General features: G+C 37.4%; 1 protein-coding gene across 1 annotated transcript in view; it reads right to left on the bottom strand.

Moving 5' to 3' along the window:
* The window catches only part of LOC139695591 (IQ motif and SEC7 domain-containing protein 1-like), a 250,136-nt gene extending 242,891 nt beyond the window's left edge, over positions 1-7,245 (bottom strand). The window contains exon 1 of the mRNA XM_071594386.1: positions 6,983-7,245. Coding sequence (XP_071450487.1) covers positions 6,983-7,209 — 227 coding nt within the window. The 5' untranslated portion in view covers positions 7,210-7,245. The remainder of the gene's footprint in view (positions 1-6,982) is intronic.
* Between the last annotated feature and the right edge of the window lie 8,458 nt (positions 7,246-15,703).

Genomic DNA, 15,703 nt, shown 5'->3' with positions numbered 1-15,703 from the left:
TGAAATAAGCATAGACATGGCTCCTCTTTAAGTTTTAATTAACATCTATATTGCTGTGAAAAGAACACTTCCAACTACCTTACCGTGCTTATCTTTGTACGTCCTGATAAGACTGGATTATCCTGTTCATTTCTACAGTCAATTGGCCAATGAAATATTTTATACATCTACACATAATTATTCTATAGCTCATCTTTATATGCCTCCTCATTGTTTTCAGTAATAACATGGCTCTCTAAAATTGCTGATGCTGCATGATGTAACTATATGAGATTCAAAATTAACTCCACTGCACTAAACCCATTTCTAGGTATAATATGTTAATTGATTCAGTTCACCATCATCTACCAACCACCTATGGGAGATGCAAGTTTTCCAGGCTGTCCTCAGGGTATAAATATTATGCTGGGATGAGAGTTTCATATGGATTTCACCCACCCACAATTATTACAGAATTTCAACTTCATTAAATGCTTATGGTCTGTCTTGGGAAAAATGAATGGGAGGGATAAAATATGTTTTGCACCACTAAATATTTGCCAGCCGCAGCAAATATTTATTTATGTTTTTAGCACTAGCCACTGGTGATAGTGGGGTCATGCCCTCGCCTGCCAACCCAGAAGTCGTGCGTTCGATTCCCGCCTAGGTGGGTTTTTCTCCACCTAGGGCTTGGGTGTTTGTAACTGTCTTTGTTATACTATTTTTAAAAGTCTGATTTTAAGGCCAAAGTGCTGTTTTTGGATTAATGTGAAATAAATAAGTAAATTTCTGATACTCCACAGGGTGACCCAGCTCTTCCCTCTTGCTTTGACCCCTTCCCAAAGTTGCTTGCTGCCTGAGTCCATATAATTTTCTATTGTCATTTCACTGCATTGCCCTTTGAATTATTCACTGGATGGCTGCTAGAAGGTGTTGGGAGTCAAGAATATGGACACAGCAGCTATTGAAGGCAAGCATTAGTCAAAGCTGTATTTATTAATGTTCATAACAGGCTCATTTTATAAGAAGTATCTTCAGCCCTTTATTTGGTGGTGCCATTGAGATTCCTGATTACTAGAATTGTACAAGAACCAATAGGCAATCGAGGTCACACTTCCCTGCCTTCATTTTGATCTTCATTAGTACATGCACAGCAAGTTGGATAAAAAAAGGATTCCAAGGACTAATTGGCACAGTTACCAATACATACTTTAGAAGCTGCATTTACAAAGTACAAAATCACAGGGAAAGTACAAAGAGATGATGTTACAAATTTATCGCAGGCTCCACATAAAATCAACAATATCTTATACCCGAAGAGAAAAGAATTCATTTTCATAAAAAAAAGACCACCACCCAGTTTCTCCAACCTTCTCTCATTGATATCAGACTAAGTAGCATAAAAAGCTACAATTTTTACAGATGCAGCATAGCATTGCTTCTCTTATGTATTCTTATCTTTGATTTAGCGAGTAAGTTCTAATTGTGGTCGGGACCAATAAATATTGCGTGATACATTAAAGAAGGTGAACTCTTTATGCATTTATAACAATACTCATCACAATTAATTAACAGATTAATTGGTCAATATTCATGCCTCTGAGGAGACTGAACTCAATAACTTTCAGCAACCCAGATAGCTTTCTGGTTACCTGGTGTGTTCAATACCAACTGAATAACCAGGGCGGGTGTAAAAATTGGAATTAGTTAATACTTGGGGAATATGGTGTTCATATTATATACTAAACAAATTAATGCATGTTGTACACAGTTTCATTTCATAGAATCAATAATTCCGTAATTTAGGGACATCAACCATATTTATCAGCATCCATTCTTTATGTTAACATGTTTAGTTAAGTTTCATACAATATATTCTACACATATTTGTACCATCACTGAAGAGTATTAGCTTTTGAAAACACCCACAATTATGTCCTCGAACCAATCCCATACCCTGTCAACTTCCTTCTCCCTATGATTGCTTAATGGCATGTGGACCTGATAAATGACCAAATTTGTTGATTCAGCATTTACTTCTACTAATAATATTATAACAGTCACTGACTCTATGTTTACTAAACTTCTTTTTACCTATTGCTCGATATTATTGCCATCCCTCACTTGATTTCATCCCCTCTACTGTATATTACTCTATAACTCTCCAGTAACCCCTCACGTCGTTGCTAGGACTCATCTGTATAGTGCCCATCATGGCATTCCTGGAATAAATAATTGAGGAAGTTTTCCTTTGTCTTTCACAATTGTGTTTTCGATGTGACACCATCACTCAAATGGCAGCCCCATTTGGGTTTGACACCTTTGCAGTTCCCTTGTTTATAAACCGATGCTATGCGAACAACTTTTTGTCTGGCTTCTACCCTTCAACCTATCTGGCATGGGTGCTCCTACCACGAGCAAATATCATTGCTACTGCCAGTACAGCTCTATGGGTCATCGGGATGCACAAGCTCTTCCACTATGTGAACGTTATAGTCCATGGGGAGAATCTATGCCCTTCATCCTGCTAAAATGACAATGTTTCCATAACTGCACTCCACATCAAAGATTTGATAACCCTTTTCTTAACATCCTCAACCAACGTTCTTATCATTAACTTCGTCCTCTGAGTGAAAGCCTCTTTGCCTAATGCAATTCTACTCCTTATTTGCCCACTACTTTGACCATTTTGGCAAAAACCATTTAAGGATAAGTAAACTGTTCCATCTGCTACAGTTTTTGCCCTTCTATTTTAACATGCAACTTAGCCTTACTCTTTCTGAAAAACTGCATAACCTTTGTTTTATTTTAATATATTCTCATCCCATACCTATCTCACTGACTTTCCAAATCACGCAGCAATTTATGCAGTCCCTTGGCTGATTGACTGATTAAAGCTTGATCATCAGAAAACCTAACCAATTTTATAAATTTCCCACCAACTTTCAATCTCATCTCCAGTTCTTCCTATGCCTCCTTACCATTTCCTCTGTAAATATCTGTTGAACAGAACAGTGATAGTGGACACCCCTGTCTTACTCCTCTTCTTGACCTTGCTCATCTGGACTCTCCATCCTCAACTCGTGCCAGAGCAGTCTGAGACGTATACTGGTTGTGGATGTCTCCTATCCTTCCAATCCACTAATTGGACTAACTAATGTTTCCACTAATTCTACCAATTCAATCAATCAAATGCCTTTTTAAAATCTACAAAGCAGACATACACATCCTGATCATTTTCCCTACTCTTCATCCTATTGTTGATGGACCCTGAGAACCACTCTACCTGTGAGTGAAATCAAACTTATCGTTCAGTAGTCCTCACATGACGTACCCTTTACCTTTTTTGGAATAGGAACTAACAATGATCTGACCAAGTCTTCTCGTTATATTTTTCCCTCATAATTGCTACACCTTAGTCAATAAAAAATACTTATCCCACCTTTTCCTAAACATTCAAGTAGTTCCGCAGGAATGTTATCTACCCTTAATACCTTATATGATTTTGATTCCCTTAATGCCCTTTCTAACTTGCCACTGTCAGCCTGGACCTAAGCTATCTTCATCTATGTTATCTTCTCTTTCTATGTCTAATCTTAGCTACCGTCTTTGTCATACAATTCCTCGGTATATTCCTTCCATCTCTCTTAAATCTTTTATAGCTTAACTAATATTTTTCCTAACTGAGCTCTGATTGTTAATACAATGTCCCTTCTTACTTCCTGACAGTGTAGCCTTCTTGTATAGCACATCAATGTCACCCTTCCTCTGCGAACATTCCATATTGGTGCACTGCATCTTCCACCATGCTTCTATTGTTCTATTTGTTACCCACGTCGGTCAACTATTTATCTCCTTCCTTTCACCAAAGTCCGTAATCACATTCTTCCATTTCCTTCTCTTGTTTATCTTTGTAACCATTTCTTCTATAATCCGTGGTTTCCTCGTCCTCTTCTAATATCCAGTGCCCATATTTTGTTGGTGCCTCTTGATATCCAATTTTGATATGTTTCCATTTTTTGTCTATAATACAGGCTCAGTTGGATGAAATTATTTCTCGCTCTTATTTGGTTGTACTATAGAGACTACTCACTACTAGAACTGTACAAGGTAAAATAGACCAAGCCCTATTGGAAAAATATTTAAATAGTAGAAATAATGTTACTGCCTCAATTATAAATGGCACAGGAAAATTTTGACACAGCACTTGGGCAACATTTTTATAGGAAAAAAATTTGCCATCATAATCAAGAAAGTTCCATGGATAAACCTTTATCATAGTTTACATAGATTGCTTATTACAGCCATGTTAAAATGTAAAAAAATTACACCATAATTGAAATTACAATTCATAATTGACATTTTAATTGTTCAGAATTTGCTCCCAGAAAGATGTTACGTGAGTATAGGGAAAATAATTTTGGTAATATATTAATGTCATCAATTTATCCAATGCATTATTTCACATTTTAACGAGATAAACTCGTTCTACATCATCAACTACAATATTATCTATACATTAAAGACAAAAAGACGGCAGTTTTGGAAAAGTGGTAAATTTCCAATTAATTTATTCAAAAGAATGATTGGCTGACTAGTCTTTAGTCGCTGCCTCAACCTATCGAACAATGTAAGTAACTTCCAACTAGAGAAATAAACAGTTACAGAAATGAAAAACATTGCTGTCATAAAATATGATGAAGGAACTTCCCCTTAGCCCTAGCTAGGAAAAATTCCTGTACCGTTGCCAAAAATGGCCAATGAAGGACCAAGGTACTTTCCAAACATAGAATGAGGCACCGTTTCCTTAAACAAGATTTAATAAGACAAGAACAAGAAGACCACACGCGAATTCATACTTTACACAAATTGTGACAGAAAGTACTCCAAATTACTACAGTCTACCATGAATGTCCATTTACCTAGGCAGATAACGGCCAGATTGGAACACAAATGCTCTCCGAACATCGATCCACGGGAGCGTTTAAGGAGATCAGGGTTGATACCTAACCAACTCTCCTGTTCTTACAAGTATATGATATAATATTTCACTTTTCCGGCCTTTGCCATTTACGTGCATGCAACTCAGCTGATTAGGGCCGGCAGGGTGCACTTGTACTCTCCAAATATCGCTTGGCGGACACGTTTAGAGAAACCACGGCCAATATTTCGAAAACTGTCCCATTCGTATCAAAAATTAATCGTAATATAAAAACAGTAGGTCCACTGTATTAGCCTGTACAATCAAAGTTCTGAACATTGGCCGACGGCCGTGATTTCCGTAAACGTTTTCGCGGACCGATGTTCAGAGAGAATTTCCCGCCGGCCTTTATCTGCCAAGGTACTATGACTTCGATGGATTGTTGTAGAGGAAATGTCTCCGCGTACACTACGTGTGAAACTTGAATTAGACGGACAGTTTTACAGCATCAGCCCTACCTCCCGTTAACGTTCCCGCGGATCGATGTTCGTAGTGTGCCTTCTTTTGTTCCCACTGGCCCTTATCGGGGCCCCCCACAGCCATCCAGACAATACAACCAACTTTTATACGTTGAAATAAATAATGCGGATGTAAAAATAATGAATTATTTCCCCTTAATGCTTAAAATCTTTAACAGTGAACCACAAATTCTAAGTAAACACGAGTGACATTCTGTAGTTCTACTTAATTTTGATTCAGTTAATCATTCTATGTTCCCGAATACACACTACTAATTATCGGATATTTCTAGGTAGCAGGATTCACTGCTAAATCAGATCTAATCCTATTATATGGCGGATTTATTTATAAATATTTTAAACAATAATGGAGGATCTTCTGGTGGCTTCCCTTCACGCAATACGAATGAAGGAAGGAATTGCCTGAGCAATTAGCATGGGAGCCACTATACTCACGAAGAGAGCAAGCAAGACTAGACCAGTACAACAGACTTTACCAGTGACACTGAGACCATTATTATGGACACCATTGCATTGGTAGATTTGGATAAAATAATTCTCAGGCACCTTGAGGCAGTTATTTTAATAAGAGATTAATAACAGCACAGATAGATTCAAGCAGTCTTCCTTCCGTCCGCATGATGCCCAATTACAAAACTAGGCGTAACAATGCACACTTCTAAATTAAAAAAGGAACCTTTTCAACTATTCGAACGCGCATTATAGCATGATACATATAGAGATGAATGTGAAGTCGAGTGCATGTGCGAATGTTTGTGAAATTTATTTATATCTATGTAATAGTTTATAGTATTTATAAATCAAAGGCTAGTGCCCTAACAATCCCCGCCACATACACCGGCGAAGGCTTTTAGTGTATTGAATATGTATATGCAGTTCGTCTTCGCGAGCTTTTACCCCGTCTCAATTGCCGACATGTCGATGGTTGACTTCCACATCGTTCTTAAGTCCGTGCTACATAATTATATTACATATAATATAAAATGAACGAACGTGTGCCGACAAATACGAATAATGCTGTACTACTTGCATCTTCATGTTCCCGCAAACAGCAAATTATTATTGATGTTCACCAAGTACACAATATAATATGTAAATGGATGTATATATACATGAATACATATTTAACAAAACGTTCCACCGATCATTCATTTATTTACGATTTCATTCCACATTTGCCGGTAATAAGCATAGCGTTCGGATTTCAACAATCCTACCGTTACCAGATTCAAATCAACCCACTTTCCCGCGAAACAACAGTTGAAGTATCCGAGAAATCGACGCCCAGACGTCGTTGGCATAATGAAATGCACTATACACTGAAATAGTTGGTTTGAAGATGTTAACGAGCCAGTTACACATATGGAGTCACAGCTACGATACAAAGCCTATCAACTGACATTCCCTTCAGAGCTGTCAAATCGTTAACGTAACGACAAATTTCAAATACAAACAAAAGTTTGACAGTTCATCAAGAAAGCGGCGAAGCGTAAATACATTAAGATCCATTCAATAAAAACAGAGGACTATGTAAACAGCTTACCTCTCATCCTTTAACTTCTTTAAACCAGCCATCTCCAGTTCAAACTTTAGCTTACTTACTTCGCACAAAAGCATATCTCGTTCGTTGAACACTATGTCTAATTCACGTTTTAAATCTTTTATTTCCTTCAGTTGCCGTCGAATTAAATTATCCTTTTCCTCTAGAGTCCTCTGTAATAAGGAATCCACGTCCGAGCACACGGCAACCTCAAAGGGTTCGTCAGACATTGTAACTGATCCTCGCACTTCATACGATCAAGCAAAATAAACGGACACCATTTCACAGCACGGTGTAAGCAACTGAATCCTTCCGTGATCTCTCGCTAGATGGCAGACCAAACTCACAGGTGTGATATATTGGTTCAAACGACCTTGACACCTATGAAGGGATCATTTTTTCAACAACTAATCAATGCCAAAATAATGAAGGAACTTGGCGATTTTTGACTCTCGGAGCAGCTATTCTCCTTCTTCTCTGGAGTTTGATTTTCTCCCGCGCAGCTTAGTCGAGGTGGCCTTTGTCGGTATTCACATACTCCGTTTACCCCGAAGTACTAAGGCTCGGCTACCTTCGCTGGAGCATGACTTCATACTTGCTACGTCATGAATTTTGACAAACATTGGAATAGGATGAATGAATGAAGATGGAAATGCAGAAGGAGAGTTTAGAGTAGTTTGTGATGCTATAGTTATTTTCCTGTTGTAATTGTTGTTTTATATTAATTCGTTTTCCGCGTTACAATTCGCTGAAAACTACTCGATATTGGACCCTGTGTGTATTGCGAAAATATTAGTGTACAACTTATTTTGATGCATTGTAAATGCACCAAGCGATTTGAAGTACGCGTTAAGTGTGCCTTTTTATCGAGGAAAATAGAATGAGATAATTATAGAGCCGTTTAAATGCACTGTATATCGTATTACATGAACACAGCATGGTATAACAATGCCGGAAACAATTTACACGTATACATTACAAACCTATTGACCTCAGAATATTGTACACACCACCTTGTTTAAATGACATAAGTGCTGCTCATATGCATCGTATATTTACTATAATTCAACTAAAATTGTGAAAGCATAAAAAAATTTCGTTTGCAGAGGGAAAACTCTGCTAAATAACTGTAAATTCAATTAATCAAGATCGCCGTAATTAGTTTTTATTAATGTTCACTTGCATTAAGTAAGTCCATTCGATCGCATGAGCACCACTTCTTCAAAGTTACTTCATGTAGAATGTTTATTGTTTAGCCATACAGTTGTAATTTAAGGCGGTAAGTAAATTTTAGAGAAGTCACCAGTATATTTCATTTAAAGTTTGACATCCGTATAAACCCGTAATACATCAAATAATTACCTGCGCCAAAATATTTTTGCTAATCAATGGAAATATTTTAGTAAACAAACAATGATTCACATTATGTGGGTGAAAAATGTACCAAAAATTTGGATTGATACCATAAGTGGAAGAAAGAAGGATTTGGTCTTGAGAAGCCTACGTCCTAATCGTTGTGGTATGTGCTCTAAATGTGTGTCTTCATGGAAAAATATTGCGCGATAATATAATCACATAGATAAAAATTCAGTATTCAGGACAGTTTTGATACTAATTACAATATTTTATTTACAGTTAACATCATTATAATTGGGTGATCTCTACCATCACCTATTAAACCGACCTTCGGGTTGATTACTGTGTTTATGGTTTTTTTTATCATTATAATGGCGACAAACGTTATACTAACGTAAATTTCATAATATCTTACTCCTTACACTTAGTCTCGTAGCCTTATCACTGGGCTTGTTCAATGTCTTTTGGTGGAAATGTAATAAAAAACGGTGAACTGATTTTTAAAGGTTTAAATAATTGTAACAATGCCTTCAAATGGGGCAATTAATTCTTTCATATGCACAAAAATGCACGAGGGAAATTCGGATTAAAAATTTTTACACTGATATTTTTAAAATCTGATGAAATAGGACATATTCTTGAGCATAAAACAAAGCTTGTGCAAGCAATAAATCATTTTCATTCACTCCTACCATTTGCCCATTTCTGAACTTAAAATTTGTTGCCCATGTACCTATTTCAAGATTGTGCACGATTTTCCTTTCCCTTGCTTTTTCCACTAAAACTCACTCCTGACCCTGCTTAGTTCATAACTTATTTGGATTTTATCTAATTGCTTTTCTCCTCTAATATCATAATCATATTATAACTGTGGATCAAAAGGTATCAGTGACTCCCCCTGGAGTGAATGTTACAAGAGCATCAAGTGATAGGATAGTGGTTATAAATTCTCGGGGTGCTCACATCACCCAAATAGATTTCTACATTTTTCTTCTAAATGAGATAAGAGGATATGTACCCTGGAGATGAGGCTGATGATAATTTTGATAGCTTGGGCATTTTTTATTATAAAAAATTTAATGAATGGATATTTTCATACTATAATAAGGTATTAAGATAATTATAATGGGAACATTTAGAAAGCATAGCATATTATTTCACTGTTAAGGCACATAGCCTGCCCCTATCTAATAGAATGTGACCAATGAAAAGGAAGTGACTAGGTAATAAACACTCATCATGTATAGAAAATAATGCGTGCATCTTCCTGAATGGTGGTCTAATCTACCTATTATTCATATTTTGTAATTATTATTATCTTCTGAGGAATTACATTAACATTTGCAAACTGCTGAAATGGTATTGAATGCGTTTGGAAATTATGTAATCCTGCAGATATGTATTTTTATAGACAAACCTAGTCAGTTGGGTAATGTGGTTGCTTGCGAATCCGAAGGTCAAAAATTTGATTCGTGCCTAAGGCATGGATATTGTATCAATGCTGGTGGTTCAGCCCCAGGGAAATGGGCCAAAGGATTGTCAGGATCCCAAAGGGCACATGGACCAGCAGAGGTGTCCCAAGAGCAAAAATCAATCTCAATCTTATGTTTTTCTGATCTTTGAAACTCATGTCTTTAATGGAAATATCCTTTGTTCTCAAGGGTAAGTTATTTTTCACAAATGAATATACGTAGTTTTTGAAAGATAAAATTAAAGATAAATAGCAGGCATGGAATATTGATCTACAAGATCAATACTCCATGCCTGCTAAACAGGTTGCTTTGACTATTCTTTGGCCTTAGAGTAAACCCCATAAATAAAATAGATCATAAGATTCTGTTGATTCCCTTACCTTATCAGCTACCCTGTACCTTAGCAGCTTCCTAGTGTCTTATAAGTTGCAAGGTGGCCATGTTCTCAGCTTGACATGATCAACTGGTGCAACAAAAATGATAAGCCTTTTAATGTAAATTAATTATTATTCATTTAAATACATCATTACTGGAAAAAGGTTTGATATCCAGATATTCTAACTTTGGATAATCACACTTAGGCATTGATTTTTTCATTATCTACTCTGAAATTCTTGATAGTGCCAATTCATGAATTTAGGTTTGGTTGCTTATATTCATAGCTTATGCTCTTTCTAGTTAAGAAGATGTTGGTGCTGTCTTTTTAGCACTGATTTGTCCGTGTATTGTATATTAAGAGTAAACTTAGGTTGCACTGACGTCTAGAATCACTCACTACTCTACAGATCAATCAAAGTGAAAAGTGAGAAATGAGGATTTTAATGACTAAAATATATTTTAGCTACCGAATCCATTTTTTAAATTTAAAACTGCTGACCTTTCATTTTTTGTGCACCAGTCTATGCAATAGGAAAGTCAAGAACATTACAATTGAAAATTAATACTCATAGAAGCCCAAATAAGTTTAACACCACAACAGATACCTATCTTATCTCCTAATTTATCCGAGTACTGGTGGCCATGGCCGAGAAAATAGGCTAGGGGCATAGGATCTGTGAATGATGCACTGAATATTGCGTACCACTCTACTATTAATTGTTATTTCATCAACGTTAATGCTTTGGTTTGGTTGCAAATAGAGAAAAGGTCGATTGTTTCCCGGGAGGCTCAACCGTAGAATGGATCCCACCGGCTCCTAGCCAAGGAAGGCCGTTGGGATGTAGTCTTTGGTTTGGAAATTATTTTAAAGGGGTGATAGCACTGCACCTATATATTTAAGAATTTCCTTAATGACGTTGAGATCTGATCCACCTGTCGTGACTTAGAATTGGCGTGGGCCGCCTTCTTGTTATTCACCATTTGATGGTGATTAATTGGAAGATAAGATGATAAAATGATAGGTCTGCGGAATCATAAGACCAAATCGGAGGCGGAGCTGATAAAGGGAACAGTTCCATCGGGTGAAATATACTAAAAAGTAGTTCAAACGATATGTAGCGGCAAGTTAAAATGTGGTAGGCATAGAATATGAAAAATGGTTCTGGCTAATTATTTTATAATGCACTTGTGCATCACGGGATAATTTATGGTAAAAAATTGTTTCGAAATATTATGTCCTCAGTCTTTGACTGGTGATTTCAATGCTTGTTACGAGGAAAGCCGTACTCGTTCGACAAAGCCTGGAGGCTCCTGGAAATGAACCCATATCTTTCTTTTGCTTCCCCGAACCTCACTTGCCGTTTTTCAAGGAAGCAACTCTTACCCGAGTCCCGGAAATGTGGGCGCCTGGCGCAGTTCCTGTAAGCTCGGCGAACTCTTGAAATACCTTCCAGTTTCTTTTTCCTCTAAACTAACCTCTATTTAATTTTTGTCCCATGAAGGGTTTTGGCGCTTGAAAGAAAATCCGCAAGGTCGAATTTCTAGCGTCTAGGATTCCGTTGAGTTTGGCCGACCACTCGCCTCTTTAACGTATCAACTTCGAAGTGGCAATTAAAAGAAATTCATTCCAAGGATTTATTTAATATCCATTTTTCATAATAGAGAGTGGAGAAACTATCCCTTTTTCGGCATTTACTCATATTTTATGAATATGGTCCCTTTTCATTGATTTTTAAGTGAAGTTTTTACATGGCCTTGGGTTGGGCTAGGTTAAATATTGGGTAGTATTCTTGATTGATATCGTAATGTTTAGAAATTTTTAACATACCGAGGTCGTGTCTCTATTTTCCATAACTCCGTATTCGACTGCAAAATACCCACATTCGAGCCGAGAATCTATTTCGTGACCTTTCGAGTAAAAACAATTTGAATCCATATATTCAAAAATAGGGGAACCATTAGGGGAATCATATTACCAAAACCTGTTCGTGATTGCGTGAACCACCATAATGAGCAGAAATAAAAGTAAAATGTAAAAATATATCGTCGAATTCCGGGGCAAGTTCATTCCGTCATTGTTCAGAAGCGCGCTACAAGGCCGAAGTGTTGCGGGCATAGCTTGGCCATCAGCACGCTCCAGCCTGAAGGAGAAAGTCACTTCTCTCAGATGGAAGTTAAAGCAAACCTCGTGCCAGTCGCTCTCCACTCAATACAGTATCCCGACCGTTGGGCGCGCTACACCTACGCACGCATACCCGCGCCTCGGCTCGTTCCGCCAAGAGGATTTTCAACCTCTCGCCGGAGGCCGGGCGGGGGAGGGAGGAGGAGGCAATGCCCCTTCTTCTCCATGATATCAGTCTGGCTGCCCATGGAAGGGCTAAAAAATACATCTTCTCGGAAATATGAGGCTGTTAAAAGCATATTTGGTAAATGCGAGAGAGAGGACGTTCAAAATTTCATCTTTAAGCAAAAGCCTTTGAGGCCGAAAGCAATGATTTCAGTCGATGAATCCAAATACTTACTGGTTTGGTATTGCGTAACACGAGAGAAAAAGCTCTTCAATGAAATAAATCGTTTCTATCCACAGAAAATGATTTATAATCCATCATCGTCAATGGTCCATCATCCTTACTAGGATTGGCTCTTCGCAGATTCGATTGATTTAACTCGCACGGTGCTAGTTCCTTCTCTCGAGCATCGATCATTAATGCAATGTATTTCATCCGAGGTCTTCCTCTGAAGTCATCTCCTTTCAATGCTCCTTCGAAGGCTCCCTTCATCGTGTCACAAAGTATACCCGAAAATATTATTCCCTCTTCTTTCGAAAAATTTTATGAGACCTTCGTCTACTCTTCACGAAACTCATTTTGTCAGTTTTTCATTTGACCAGACTATTTGAGGTTAAACCCTAAGACTGAGGTCGAAAAATTGATTTTATTCCGAAGGCATGTTGTCATTTTAATATTTTTCTTCTTTAAATGTTGCCTGAAATGCAATAAGCTGCAGTAAATTGATTAAACTAATTGGCAGTAAGTTCTACCTCCCGAAAGAGTCTTGGGGAAGTTGTCTTTGGAGTTCGGTTCTAAAATAATACCTAATTACATATCAAGATATGTTCGGACAGTAGTTTCTAACGTTTCGACGGAGAGTATCAGTCATGAAATTGATTCCCTCTCAGGTAAAGAAGAACAATGGTATCTCCTATGTACCTCCATTAAGTGTTGAGTTTCTTTAGAAATAAAATCATACCGGTTTTTTAAGAATGCACTTAAAGCAGAATCGACTTTTTTGGGAGGAAAATAAAACGTGGGAATCATTGGAGTTCAAAATTTTGTCTCACAAATTTAGAATTATGAGCTAAATAATTTTGCAGTGTCGTGTATTATTTAGTTTAAATATCTATTATAAATATGTATATGTATAAATATATGTATATATACATATATATGTGTTTCTATATATATGTATATATATACACACAATACAATGCAAAAATATTTAGTTCATAATTATAAATTTGTGGGATAAAATTTTGAACGCCAATGATTCCCACCTTTCATTTTCCTCCCATAAAAAAGCCGATTCTGCTTGAAGTATATATATATATATATATATATATATATATATATATATATATATTAGCTGTTTCCGTTCTACCATTGACCATCATAAAAAAATATTTTCTTCTGAGGAATACATTGAAACAGTTGATTACATCAATTTTGAAGAATTGGCAATTTTAAAGGACGAAAAATATCTGAAGAGACTGGTTTACTATCTATTAAAATTAGTGAGAATTTGGAAATACTAATAGCTGTTTAACGATGTTGCATTAAAACATCATCTGGAAAATATATTTGACTAAAATGGGAGGGAAAATCAGTAAATCATACATTTCCATAGACTTGTCCGCGTTGATGGGTACATGCGTAAGAGTTAAGATATGTATATTGGTTTTTGCTCTCAAGAACTGCACTACAAACGAACATAAAACTTCTGCCGTGATGATGAAAAGAGGTGGTTAAAAATTGCCGTAAAAGTTTACCTCTTTAATTTTAATTCTAATTTAATTAATATCTTTGTTAAATTCCTCCTTTACCACATAATAACCTCAAAGGCTACGGCCTTAAGGTTAATCTTAATCTTTATTAACCTTTAACGGGCGTAGATACATTATTCAATTTTCTGAAGGTATTATACTCCTCGAACTTCATTTCGACTCACAGGCTAGCCTCAAACAGGGACGCCTCGTTTCTCCACAAGTCCACGCAGGCGTAGACGAGTTCACGCAATATGCGTGCGTACCAGTTGCCTACGCAAATAAAATAGGCGACTGCCTACCCACTCAATTTTCAACTCTCCGATTTCACCCTCACGGTGCATATCTACCGCAAGCGTTGACGCAACAAATAAAATTCTGACTTCAACTCCCATCGCTAAATATTTCGCCGATTAGTCCAGAGGAGGGCAAGCTGTGAGCGGTGAGGCACACGCTCGTCCGGCCTCGCCATCTGCTCGGGGTCACCTTTCGCCCGCCACCGTCCGGGTAATTGGAGCGCGTCATGCGATGCGCTGTTGATACACAGACGCCTAGCGTCCGATTGCTTAGAGAGCGCGTGCTAATTTCGGGCGTTAATGGAGCCTGGGGTGGACGGAATAAAACAACCCAGGTTGAAAGTGATCAAAGGATAAGCGAAGTCTATAACACCGCACGGAAAGGGCTCACCAGCGTTTTGCATAAGTGGATAATTAAAAAAGGTAATCGCGACTAGGGACTGAATGAAAAGGACCCGCAAATACATTGTCCCCACAGTTTTATTTTCCGTGCAGGGGCTACTTCTGGTATCAGTATCGGCGCAGAGAAATACCAAGGAGTCTTGTGTTCGGTACCTGTGCCTGCGACTGGTACCCATAGTATTGACCTGGTGACCCTTGCAATGATCACAGCTCATATACATACATATATTTATCTCTCTGGAAGAATCGGAGAAACAGATAAGTCGCTTAGTGGCTATAAAAGCAGAAAACGCGATAAATTAGAACGAAATTTTTCTACAAGGATTTCAGTCCGCAGTGAAAAGTCATTGAGGTTTAAGTTTCTTTATTTCCCGAGGTTTGTGAATAATCAAAACTATCTGAAGTTTCGTTAATTTTGCCCATGTACACAATATATAATGCATTAAATGCCTATGTTTAATGTAAAAGTTTTAACGAAAATGTTGGTATAACTCTAGAAATGCAGTAATTTACTCGAGATTTGAGAATTTTAACATAACACAAATTCGCGGGTCTTCCCGATAGCCATTAAACATCGAGTATAAGATGAATCAAATAGGCATCCTTTCCGTTGTCTGATTCATAATGACAAAATAGGAAGGATTTGCCGTGAAGAAAGTCATATGACACTTGCCATTATCTCATAACCAGATACAGTTAAAATTGGCACTCAGTATCAGAGGCATTGGAAAGATTTGGGGAGCAGTTGCCCCCACCAACTTCCTCAGTCAGGCCCCACATA

The sequence above is a fragment of the Hetaerina americana genome, unplaced genomic scaffold (genome assembly GCF_022747635.1).
Source record: "Hetaerina americana unplaced genomic scaffold, ioHetAmer1.1.p SCAF_60, whole genome shotgun sequence".
Lineage (NCBI taxonomy): Eukaryota > Metazoa > Arthropoda > Insecta > Odonata > Calopterygidae > Hetaerina > Hetaerina americana.
The sequence above is the reverse complement of the archived record's forward strand: the minus strand, read 5'-3'. Positions and strand labels throughout refer to the sequence as shown.